At 39.1% G+C, this 13,363-nt stretch overlaps 1 protein-coding gene across 1 annotated transcript in view; it reads left to right on the plus strand.

Annotated features, from left to right (window-relative positions):
• The first annotated feature begins 849 nt into the window (after window positions 1-849).
• Window positions 850-13,363, plus strand: part of ZPLD1 (zona pellucida like domain containing 1) — a 32,349-nt gene continuing 19,835 nt past the window's right edge. The window contains exons 1-3 of the mRNA XM_005237467.4: window positions 850-1,275; window positions 10,461-10,560; window positions 11,088-11,201. Of these exons, the coding sequence (XP_005237524.1) occupies window positions 11,096-11,201 (106 nt within the window). The 5' untranslated portion in view covers window positions 850-1,275; window positions 10,461-10,560; window positions 11,088-11,095. The remainder of the gene's footprint in view (window positions 1,276-10,460; window positions 10,561-11,087; window positions 11,202-13,363) is intronic.

The following is a 13,363-nucleotide window of genomic DNA, read 5'->3' on the forward strand; positions in this document are numbered from 1 at the left end:
GAAACAGAGCAGGCAGGGGACAAGCAGACCCGTGAGCCCTGTGGGGTTCCTCAGGGATCTCCTTCACTAAGGCCTGATGCTTCAGTGTCAGAGGGAGGATCTGCTTTCTTCTGTCAGTGCCCTGCCACGGTAGGACCATGAGGGGGAGGGGGTCAGTGCATCATGTTGCTGCTGGCTCTGCCATGGCTGCTCTTTGGGGCCTGCCGGGGTTACCGTCAATCGCACAGTGTGCTCTGCAGCACTTTGATGTTTAAGAGGAGCTGGCCGAAGTGAAGGCAAAGCAGAGGCAGGGCTTTTCTGTTCTAAAAACTGCCCTAAGCCCCAAGAAATCCAGGCATCTCAAAGCCCTCTCTATGGTGCCTAAGCCTATAAACTACTGTTTTCCCTGGCAAAGGTGTAACGAAAGCTTCCAGGCATAGATGGTTGCAATAGAAACTGAAGAGAGGGGGCAAAAGGAGGCAGGAGGAAGAAAAAACCTAATGCAACAAAAGGGAGTAAAACACCTCCCCGCACCCCCCTCCAAATCCCAGAGATGGGGAAGTAGATATTGTGAAGCAGGTTTAGTTTCTAGCAGCTTGATCTTTGCCTTTGTGCGCACTTGGCTTTGTGTGCATTGATGTTCTGTTGGTAATTATCATTCTGTTGACACCTGTTTTCATGATGACACCCCTATATCACATTTTCATCACAGCGTGAAATGTCGCTCTTTTTGCTTTTGTTTTGTTTAGTACTATGAATTTAGCCCAGAATTGAAAAAAATAGACACTTCTCACAACACACAATGGGACATTGATAACCTTGCAGCTTAGTTACTGATCCTGTCTCAGTGCTTCCATGTCTCTCCTTCCTCCCACCCCTCTTTTTAAGCAAACAAGGTTTTCCCTCAACAAGCTGTTGACAGAATAATTTCTCCAGGTTGATTGTTTGCCCCACATGGTCCTCTGGAGATCTTCATACAACTGGAGAGAAGCAGATCAAAAGGCTGCAAGAAAAAAAGGCAGAGGACTGAAAAAAACCACCATAAAGATCCTGCTCAGGTTTCAGCCTGATGATGAACAGGCTTGTAGAGTATTCTGAGACCTGTCAAATTTTCCCATCTAAAATCCAGACCTATTTTAAAAAGAATTTTCATAATGAGTGTCTCTTTTCCCCCATCCACAGGCTCAGAGTATTTTCTGAAAAAGTTCTGCAGGGCAGAGGAGTTGAACAGTTGATCACATGCAGGAGCACAGGATAGATGGAGTACAGCTGACTCAACAGCTACAGGGGATCTGGGTAAGTGCCCACCATGTCAGCCAACTAGAACTTACTGAAATACTGGTAAATGTCAAATTATTTGTTAATTTTTAAAGAAATTCTTACTTTATCACCTGTCAGACAAATTTAACCTCACTGGGAAATCTCAGTGGGAGTTTGTCGAGGAAGAAGTGTGCAGTAAATGGCTAATGAAAACATGAAGGCAAATTAGCATCCAACTGTGAAGAGAAGCAATATTTTTTTTCACAACTTAGCTTTTACCTAAAGTTACCCAAGCCAGACTCATGCTATTAATGTGACAGGAGGAAGGTTACAAACCCCTTGCAGTGCTGAGACTATCAATGTATGTCAAACCCGCTCATGTGGCTTTCAGGAGGGAAACAATCAATTGCTTGAAGGAGACAATGTTATCCAACTTGTGGTGTCAGTCAGCCTGTTCCCACAATCACTGCATTAATGGGGAAAAATTTTGATAACTGAGACTTCTTATCTGGCTTCACTGCAATCAAATGGCATGAGTTTGCTGATTGGAAATTATGTTGTCTCTGGTCACAAAAGTGACTGGACATGATAATTGCACCAGTTTTGTTTATTTTTAAAGTAATAATAACAACAATGTATGCTTGAGTAAAGGATAGTGGGGGTTTGAAATCAGGTCTTCAGTTAAGCTGATGAACTGATACAGTCCAAATTGAGATAGCTTCTATAATTGCTTTGTGTACCAAAAACCTTTGTGTATGAAAAACTTTATCGTGGTCTAAGAGCAGCAGAAGATAGGGGCATTGGCCCTGCTTGCATGCTCTTGAGCAAAGGATGTTTTTACCGGTGCATGATATTTTGTTTTCTTTCAGCTAGGTCTTGAGCAGAACCTCTCAAGCTTGTTTTAGAGGTTGGCTTGAAAATGGCTTCAAACCTTGTTTTAAGTCCGAAATGGCTATGAGGAGGACTTGAAACACAGTGAAAGAAATATTGAACCATAACTGAACTTTTTCGATTTCATAATAAAAATATTTTTTCTTTTCCTTTTAAAATACAGATCTAGGAACGGTGTAAGTGTTCCGTCTGAATTCACAGTGTTTATGAAATCTGTGGTATTATGTACTTTCTTAGACCAAGATTTTATCAGCCTTATTTAATGCAAATTTGTTTAACTTTTAAGGATTGGATAAGGCTATACTGTACTGCAGCAGTATTCTACAACTTTACTGCTTAATTTCTGTTTCTAAAAGTAAGGAAATTGAAGTCGTCATGATGGCATAAAATGTTGCTGCTTTTTGTCAGAGAAGTCTTATTTTACTGGTAACTTTTCAAGCTACAAACAGATGGCTGCAGTATAATCTACTTGCTGGTGACATCAAGCATTATTTACTGAAGATTTATATTTATATTGCTCTCTTCAAAAGCATAAAAAGAGTAATTAAGTAGAATGATACTCATTTAGATCTTTATCTGCCCATGTGGCTGCAGGGCTCTGGGGGCAGGCGATAGGATTAAGAGCGACTCATCGCTAGATCAGTGTGTCTGAATCCAGACCGTGGTTAGAGGCAACTGAAGGCCATTATCGTGTGATGACTCTTCGGTGGCCTATATCAAATGATTTGATAGTTTCTGTAAATTTGCTAGCTGATGGAACCCCCATAATGATCAGTGGTCTGAGAAGGAAATCTGTAGACTGCATGTGCATGTGTTGAGAATGTGTTCCAGCCTAGGAACAACGTCTTCATTGCAGGGTTTAGGGACGCTGTCGGTACGCTCCCCATACAGGGGACCCGATGCAACTGTTGCTTTTGTTTCAGTACAAGATGATCCTGGACTCTCTTTATTCTCAGCGATTTTCAGATTGCAATGTCTCCACTAAAAGTGAAAGAGGAACACAATGTAGAGCAGCTACAATGGAGCAAAATCAGCTTGTTTTTTCGCAGTATTGGGTTGATTAGCCAATGTCTTAAAAACACTCTGGTAGCATTCATTACGGCTACTTCTATATGTGATAGCCAGTCTGTAGGTGTGTGCGACACGGCTGGTGGTTACCTGATGGTCCTTGTAATTGGGCAATTTTAACTGCCAACTATAGAATTTTTTCTTGTTTATAATATTTTGTAGCTTCAGCGAGAAGTAGAAAATCCAAAATTATTTTTATTTCAGTTTTGTGCTGTGGGTAAGATATGCAGTGTCTTTAATATGAAATCTGTTTTCGTAGCTTTATATTCTTGGCATTTCATGTTGAATCCACGAAAGTTGCACGAAATCTAACTTGTAACACACAAGATTAGAGAAATGCAGAGCTAAGCACAAAACCTCAAATTATGTGGATTTTAATGATTAAAAGGAGGAGGACTTTCTTTGTTAAGAACCTCCAAATTTGAGCTAAAATTATATTTTCAGATCACTGCAACAGTCTTCCAATCTTACAATGAATTTCCTTTCTTTTTTCTCAGGTCTCTTGCTGATGTCAAAGTTTTTCTGATGCAGTAGACAATATGAAGAGTGTGAAAGTGAGAGGAAAGGATAATTTGTCCAAAATTTTTTAATTCAGGTCCAAAGCTTTGACAATAAGTCACTTCCTTCAGACCCATTTTCCTCTCAAATTGCTTCTCACTGGCAACATTCTGCACTTCATATCTGCATGAATGTGCGGTGGGAAACAGTAGTTAATTCGTGCAGGTTGGAAGAAAAGAATAGAAATCAGTCTTTCCCGTGAGGCTCAGGAGATGTGATTGTGTGCATTTTTATATCTGGAACGTTAAGCTGATTTGTGTTTTCACATTTTATTGAGGTATCTGCAAACCATGGAGTTGGAAACATCATTTCAGACAGACTTAAACATTTTTAGCGTATCTATCAGATACATATTTAGGTACTTTGGTTGTACAATATGATGGGCATGATTTGGAAAACACTAGCATTTCCTTAAGTTGTTAAATGTCTGGAAGAGTTTTGGCTATATTTTCTGTGAAATGCAGGAAGAAGGATCTAAGTATCCCATTGAAGTTATCTTTGTGGGACAGTGAATCAAGTATTCTGGCAAAATTTAAAGTAAAATCCAACCGTTCATCACTAAGTGTAACTACAGCAAAATTAATATGGAACAGGGTCGGGGGCAATGTAGCATGTTTGAAGAATATTGGTATTTCACTAGTAGATGTAGGAAGAACTAGAATAGCTCTGATATTTAGCACGGAATAGCAGGTAAACAGTTGACTTCATGACTTCAACAGTCTTGGGTGAATAAGTTTAGCACTAGTAAGTCAAGATCTCTGGCTTGTTCAAGAAATAGTTGTTCAGGTTTTTTTATGCTTTAACTGTATTTCCCTAGTAGTCTGTCTCCTTGGGAGGAGGTATTATGGGGTATTATGCTACTTTGTATAAATTATTTGGAAATATTTCATACAGTCATTCTTCATTTGATCACTGTTTCTCTCCTTACCTTGTAAATATGCGGTTACCTTAGTTTCTTTTCAGACCAGACTGAAAAAATCAGTGCATCCAAGGATTTGTTGTAACAATGAACAGACATATACTAATGTACAATGTTTAAAAGGTTATTATGAATGTTTTTAAGTGTTAAAATGCAGATATCTTTTTTTTACAGCTTCTTGGCAGTATGGTACGCTGATTAAATTTCCCTAGTCTTTAAGAAGGCAAAAAAGCCAGTCTCATCTGGAATTTTGCCTGTCCAAGGCTACGAGATGAAGCTCCAGATGGACCTATGCTAGTGTGTAACTCCTTAAGCACACCTTTTGCTGATTTTATAGGTTGAAGAGCACTGCATGGCTGTAAGGCTGCTATTTTTTACTCAACATGCACATTTAATTCTCACTACCAGTAATAAACTCACAAAACGCTGTGTCTTTGGGAACCAGATACAGGTTTTTAGCCTTTTGGTGTTCAGCAAGATTTAGAATGGTTATTTCGTTTCAGTTCATAAGTAAGTTATGTATTGCTTCCATATAAATATTTTTTATGGTCTTGAATTTCTGTTTTCCATGTAGTGTGTTGGTCAAAATTTGAAGTCTTTCAAGTCTAGTGATTTTGGTGTGGCTTTCTTTTGTGGAAAATTAATGTCTCTTTCTCAGTCCCTTTGGCTTCTTTATCCTGTGAAAGATGATATTGAAAAAGGACTAGAAAAAGGTTTTTTTTTTTTTCAAATGTAGAACCAAAGCAAAATCTTTATATATTGTTTTTAAATACTGTGCAAAAATTTGTTCCCCAGTCTTGTTTTCCTTGGACATTGCAGACACCTGCTTGAGTACAAAACATCCTGGCATTTGAGACTTTAGCTATGAATTAGTCTTCGTCAGGTAAAGCTCCTGTTTGGTTCTGGTGGAAGTTTGATTAAGGAGGGGCTCCAAGCTTTGACCCAACATTTAATTACAAAGCTGAATGTAGTATGGAACTAATTCAGGATTCTTGTTTTTAAATCTCAAGAACTGAGTGGAAATGTATGACTAGCAAATAAACACAGGTCAGTCTAGGACCAAATAATTGATGCTGAAGGCAACTCTGTGCCTGCCTATGTAAATGTTTATTGCGTGGTGTTTCTTGTGTAGTCTGCAACTGATCTTTGTGTTCTGAATAGCTATGAGAGAGATTATGTTGCCTTTTCAAAACAAAATTATTTTCCCATTTTATGGGGAAAAAAATAGCTGGTTTTGCATCTTCTAGGGTGCACTGATCTCTGATGTTCTTAGTTTTATTATTTCCTCATATGTTAAGTTATTTCATTTGTTGTATTTCTCTGCTGTGTGCCCTCAAATACTATGATTTTGGGAACATACAGCCTGTTCACAGGTTTAGCTCTGTCATCAGCTTTACTTCTCTATTTAGGAAGCTGCTGACCTTCAAGATACATATGTGTGCCTCTGTGTATGTATTTGTTGTCTATACATATGTGTATGCATGTCTCCATATATATATATATATATAGTCAGCTTTGCAGATTTTGCTTGGTGTCAGAAATGAGATGGTACTATGGATTCTGAAATCAGAGAAACCTGTAAGAAGAGTAATACTGTGTTTCAAAGTTTCAGCTCCAAAGATTATCCACAAGCAGAGGGAAATTTTGTAGTTGAAATGTGTCTTGACATTCTTTGCGTCTCAGATGCCCTTTTTTTTGTAGTAATCTTTTTGAAAAAAAGGCAATTAACACTGGTAGGCAGATACTGTAAAGATTCATGTCCTATTTTTATCTGCATCAGAAGAGCTAAGGAGGTAAAGTGGAAGACAGTAGTGAAAATGTGATCTGGATAATTCCTTACAATGGGATGTACAAGTTAAAAGGGAAAATTCCACTGAAGAACTTGATGTAGAGACATATCCTTCTGCTTTTGTTCACTGGTTTACTTTGAAGCGATGGCAAATCATGTAGTGCACATCTAGAAGCAGAGCAGCTCTGGAAGAGCTGGCAGCGGCACAGTTAACATACATACCTCCCAACGATTCACAACTTGAGTGCAGATGTGGAAGCAAGTGTGGCAGTAAGATGGATGTAAACCAAAAAGAGGAACTACTTTGTCATGAGATGACTGAGAAGTACTCGTTGAACTATGAAATGATAATTTGAAAATATTTCTATGAGTAAATGTAGTAATGTTTCTGTTCCATTACTTGTAGAGAGCTAATGTACAAGTGCTAGAGAGTATTTAGGCAGTTACTAGGTATGTATGGAAACACTTAAAAATGTTCCACCAGCTGTATTATGTGCTTATCACATCTATAATTTTCTTTCAGAAGGTTTCATTTACTATTAACTGGTTTTCTGAAAGAATTATCCGGTCAGAAGGCATAACAATCACCATATTTTGCAGAACTGCCACACCCTGTGAATGAAAAATAGAGAACAAGCAGTAGATTATAGATTTTCTCATAAAATGCAGAACGAATATTTGAAATAAGTAATAGACTTAGAAGTCAGAAATGTCTCACAAATTACTTTCAATAAAAATGTAGGACTGAATCAGTGAATGCTGTTCACAATGGCAAATTGAAGATCTTTTTTGGAGAGGATGGGTGAAGAAGAGAAATGAATGTCAGGTGGTAAGAAGAAAGAAGAGGGAATCTAGATGGGTCCAAACCACTGCTTCTTCATGAAACTAAATTCCTAAACTGACTGCAAAATGGCTTTTCTTTAAATCGTTACACCATAAAAACATCTTTACCTTGAAATTTTGTGTGGGTTTTCTGACATGGTGAGGTTTATTAAAGCAGGGATAAGGACTTTGTAAAATGGTAACAAGTCGAGGGCGGCATGTCGCAGCCCTTACCGCTTTGTACGCTCGGTGACAGGCAGCATGGAGCAGCAGGACCTGCAGTTGTGGCTCGGTGCTGAATACGTAGACAGCTCTGGTTCAGCAGGGATTCATACCCTGACTATTTCAGCATTCTGGAAGTTTACTCTATTTTTCACATTGAAACCTGGATATGTTGGGCTGTTTTTCCTTTGGACTGATGGTTTTAGAAATCTAGGTGAACCATGAGTTTGCAATGATGTAACTAACCATGTTTGGTAGGTCTTTAAATCCCTGGCCATCTCTTTGTCTGTACCTGGCCTTTAAAGCCTTTTTGTTCCAGTAATGCTTCAGAGTTGTCACGTGAACTTCTTGTGTTAATGGAAGTCCTGCACACGGATTTTTACCTTCACCCCCAAGTCAAGGGAAAGAACAATTTCCTTGCTAAATAGAAGATACCAGACCTTGTTTGGGAGAGATCCTTAGGTGGCCAGGTGGAGGCAGGAACGTTTGGAATTAAAACTATTGAAGTGACTACGACAGGATTTTTTTGAGGCGATTTGGGCATTTCAGTGAGACTAAGCACTACACTGAATGCCAGCAACAAAACATGGTAAATGATACAAACATTAAGAGCCTTGAAGATGCTCAGCCGAGAAAACTGCAGATGTCTGAAGAACATAAAACTCTCAGAACATCAGTGAAACCTGGTATGAGTTTGTCAGTTAAGACTTTCATGGATAGAAGGGATCACGTTTCCCTTGCAGTATGTGTTGGCATCTTTGGAATCAGGAAAGCCATGTATGTTTGCTGCTAGACCAACAAAGCACTTTTTTTGGAAAGCACAGAATGCTGTATTCCTTGAAAGGGCTTAAAGGATTGTATACTAAGTTGAAGAAAAAAATAGATATCTTCCACATGAATTTGTTAGTTCCTGGATTATAAATCACCCTACTCCTGACACTTGCATGCTACCTTCCTTTTTTGTACATGGAATTTTCACTTCATATTCATGTACAGTGAATAAGATTATGATGTTTTTGTTACTATTTTGATAAAAGTTTTATGCTTCTTTAATTGGATGCAGTGTTCAGCAATATCAGTTTAGGTAAATCTTTTGGTTAGGATGCCTTATACAGTTGGGGGACTGAAGTTTTAGGAATTTCTGTTGACAAATAAATTGCCAGAGGCTTTTAAGAAAAGGCTGGAAAAGCAGGAATGTCTGCCTTGATTCTTGCTGGGGTGGGCAGATAGGTGAGAGTGCCCTCTCAGGGTGCTTCTTAGCACTGTAATTTTCTTAAGAAACGAAAAATAATGCATGTTCCTAACTTATTTAACTGAAATCAGCAGTAGTCAGCTCAGCTGGTAATGTGGATCTGCATGTTGATCCATATGCAGTTAAGTCAATAGCCAGAAAGCAAGTAGGACATTATCTGACTTGTTCTGAATACAGATAGAGAACTAATGCTATAAATACCTAATGTCTTAATTCAGCTTCGTTCCCTGGCAATCATCTCTCCTTTCTCTGAAACACAGCAGCAGAAGTTAAGTTTAATAATTAAAATTTTAGAATTTATTGTAAGTACTGCTTTTCATCTAAAATAATAGCTACAGCTTTGTCAGTGTCATCTTTCATTAAATTCTCTTCAAACTTTTTTTTTGGTAGCAAAAAATACTGTGGCAGTTAGAAAATTGAAGTCAGATTTAGATCTTGGTAAATTGCCCTTGATTTATACCATTGTAACGGACATCAGAAACCAGCTCATACACAACAGAACAGTAATAGCCACTTTATTGATGTAACTGTTGTACAAGCAGAGGTAAGGCTCCAGTACGCTGGAGAAATGCCAATTTCCCAAAGGAAAAAAAATATTTTAAAGTGTGAGTTTTCATAGTAAACAAACAAACAAAGCACCACCTTACTTCTCCATCTGAGAGTAATGGAGAGGGTGAGGAGATCACAAAAATACAGAGGTTTCATAGCAACCCAGTCAGAAATTTTGTTTTCTTTCCTATGTTTTTACAGTTCTTCATCAGTGATAGCTGCGAGCACTGTCAGCCTCCACAGGGATCTAATGGAAAAGAAGTGGAGGGTCAAACAGTGCTTTCATTTAGAGTTTTGTATCCACCTGAAACTAAAAGGAGGTTGCATCGTTGTTACAGGTCACACTTGGAGGAAGTTGTGCAGAACTTGATAGCAAAACTGCTTTTGGGTGTGACAGCAAAAGTTATACCTGACTTACAAAACATGCCTGCTGAGCGGGAAAATGGTGTTTCCTAATTCTCCATTTTTGTTCCGTCTACTTCCAAGCAGAATTACACAGGAGTGAATGGCCAGACATTTGGACATGCCTTTGACTTTGGTAGGGTCTAGCTCACTGTTTTCTTGTAGTTGGGTTCTTTGCTGACAAAGAGCACTTGGGAGTCTCCTCTGTGGGCCTGTCTTTCAACACAAGGCTTTAAATCCCAGTTTGTGGTGAGCCTGGTTTGAAAACTAGTGGAAGCCTTTCTATTAGTTTGAGCAGACTTTGGCTCAGACCCTGTGGAGCCGTGGAGGACCCAGCTGAGTGAGGCTTTGTCTCAAATGTTCTTGTCAGGTGCTATTGCCAGCTCTTCTCAGCAATGCGTGACGGCCACTTGCCATGCCAGATGTGGCTGCATTTAGGTGTGCTGCCTCTGTGGAGTTTACAAATGTTCTTTGATGTCCATTTGGAGAAAGGTGATGGTCAGCATTTCTATAGTCTTGGACAAAGCAAGCCTCCTAATTCTTAGAATTGCTCTGTTTCTGTCTAGGCAAATGGAAAGCATTGCCCCATTTAAGGTCCACATCAGCAGAGATATAAGATTACAAAATCCTATAAATAAAAAGTATCAGTAACACATGGATTCATGAACAAAGATATCATTATTTTGGGATACTTTTGACAAAAACATGAATAAGATGGTTTGTTTTTTTTTTTTTTGCTTTTCTCCCAGGAGGAATAATTACTCAAGGCACTAGAAATGCATGTGCTCTGATCTCTTGGTCTGGTTGGCAGATAAAATTCAAGTAGATGCAAGCATCTGTGCCAGATCTGTACGTAAGCTCAATGCAACTGCATGCATGCTTCAAAGAACGTATTTTTGGTAAATAGATATGAACTGATATTTGTTCTAGGACCTTGAGCCCTAGAATTGCTTAGCCAGTCATTTTCCTGTATGGTTTTCAAGGACTTGGCTAAAACAAAACCATAGTTCAAAGATGCCTGTCTCAAAGAATTTTTACACTGAAATGTCAAAAAAGGTGTTGGGGTTAAAATATCTAAAGCAATCCTAATCTATTGGTATATTTTAGGGATATTTTTTTCTTTTTTTTTATTCATTCTTGAGTACCTTTTTTGCCACAAGTTATGATTAAAAACTGTAGAAGTTAGTAGAAATTACACATTACTCAGAAGCAGAGAAACGGGCCCTGCTGCCTGTGGCCTCTTTCCCATAAGCTTGTGAGCTTTATCCCCAGTTCCTTTGCTGGAGACTGTCACCTCCTGAGCAGTTAAATGTCTGCAGTAAGCATCTTTAATGCCATGAACAGATGTGTGTAATAACTACCTAATGTTTTGCTAGGTTTTGCAATGGAACAGGTATGGTTACTGCTCCTGCTGACGATTAAAGTGCTCTCAGTGACTGCTCAGTTCAATGGATACAACTGTGATGCTAACCTCCATAGCAGGTTTCCTGGTAAGTATTTAATAGACTTTTTTTTCTAATGGCTTCTTTATTGTCTTGGATCAAAGCAGTGCTTATTTTTAAATACAGAGCTTTAAATCTGCTTAAAGCCTGGGGGTAGGACTCCACATTAAGTGAGTGTTAACAATCTCGGTGACAATGAAACTCCTCTAATGTTGCACTTTACTTTCTTTTTAATTGCACAATGGGTCAAATTCAGCGTAGTAATGAACACAGCTCCCCTAGCATCAGTGGGGTTTGACCTGCTTTTGCCAGAGCTCTATCCTGTCCAAGGAATTCACCAGTGGTCATGTTGTAAATGTTCTCCACAGATTTGAGAGTCTGAAACTTCTGACTGGGTTTTCTTTCATGTTTTATCTGGATAAGAGATTTATAATTATGTCCTTTTAGTGAAATAAATATATATCTATTTCTGAGCAAGATGACGTTGATGGCAAAATTTAGTGCCTCACTTCAACATTAAGTGCTTGGTTAGGGACAGGTGAAGCAATGGGTTGTATGTATGTATGATGTACATTTGTGCCGCTGAGGAAATGGGAGTTGTCGTTTTGGGGACAATCAGATGTCTGGAGCTGTTAATACAATGAGAAATAGAAACGAAACTTCAGTCTTAGTGTCATGTGTATCAGGGTGTACTCGGCTAAAGAATGCTTTTAGTTTCTGTTACATTGGTTATCCTTCCTGCCTCAGTTGTTTCTTAGAATAATAATAAAAAATGCTGTGAATACTGGCTTGCTCACATCTGTTTCTGAGGTAGCAATTGAATTTAGCGGTATTGTGATGAACTCTTGGTATGCTATTATGCTGTAATATCTTTCAGTGTTGTTGCTTTCTGAATAAAAATAGTTTTGATTTTTTTCAGGAAGGATCAACTCTTTTATTAAACTTAAGTCAGCAGAAAGGCTACAGCCTGTGTAGTTTCCTGTGTTACCACCACACTGCTAGGCACTTTCTTGACATAAAAACCAACAGTGGGGTTGATCCTTGTCCACTTAAGCAATGTGAATATGAAGAGCAGAGAAATAAGACCTGCAAAGATAAACAAACTCGTTGTCTCCATCCCTGAAAAAATCACCGTATAACCGAGTATTTCACAAAGTACTTGATATTCCCCTTCTTAGGTAAAAGTTTTACAGCCTTGTCTAGTGTGGGTGAGTTGTGCCCACCTGCCTCAGATCTACCTTTTGTAGTTTTTCATGTAATTGTTTTCTGTTTCAGGCTTCTTGGCAAGATTGCAACAGCTGCAGGGAAGTTTAGATTCCTATTCCTGTGCTTTTTAAATTTTTCTGTGGTCATTTTTTGCACCAGCCCTTTGCCAAGGTTTTATATTTGCAATGCGATACCTGTGAATTGAATCCAGTTCTTACTGTGGGTATTTAGGGGCCTCTTGCAGTTCTGCCTCATAAAAAAAGGGTCATCTCAGATTCTATGTCTGCCAAAACTCAGGGACTCAGGAGAAAATCTGTTTAGATTACAAGTAAACAGATTTTTTTTTTTTTTTTTCAAAAGTAGACGCTAATCACTCCTCACTGCCTGTAGGAGCTGAGAGTAGAGTCCTGCTCTTTCTTGTTTGTGATCTTGGGCAGTAAAGATTCAAAGGTTGGAATTTAATCAACAGTTTTAGTGCTGAGTTTGAGAGCTGGGAAAGAAAAATGATTCTGCTTGTTAGTTGTGCATTTGAGATGGAGGTAAAAACCAGAAAACCCTTTTGTCCCCAAATTTGACATGCGCTATTTTCAGTAATGCAGAAGAGAGCGCTGTGTAACGGGCTGGGGCCAAGGGGGGGCGGTGGGGCCGAGGGGGGCTGATGGGGCTCAGTTTGCTGCGTTCAAGAGCCCCAGAAGAAGGGAGTGAAGAGCCTCTGCCTGGAGAAGGGGCTCGCTCTCGGCACACTTGCTTCCCCAGCACTTGGCTCAGGCTGTGGTTTTGAGGGTGCTGGCTTCACTGTCTTCAGAGTTCAAGCATAAAGAGAGTGGTGGGAGGTCAAAAAAAAAAGGAGAACGTTTCAAACCAAGTCTCTCTCCAGGCTGAGATCCTGCTCACAGAGCCTGGTTATGGACACGCTTTCTTCTTGTTCCTTATTCATTCCACAGAAGAGATCTTCGTTGTTGTCAGCTGAAATTCCAAACATGGGGCAAGAATGGACTTTGTTG

This window comes from Falco peregrinus, chromosome 4, assembly GCF_023634155.1.
Source record: "Falco peregrinus isolate bFalPer1 chromosome 4, bFalPer1.pri, whole genome shotgun sequence".
In the NCBI taxonomy this organism is placed as follows: Eukaryota; Metazoa; Chordata; class Aves; order Falconiformes; family Falconidae; genus Falco; species Falco peregrinus.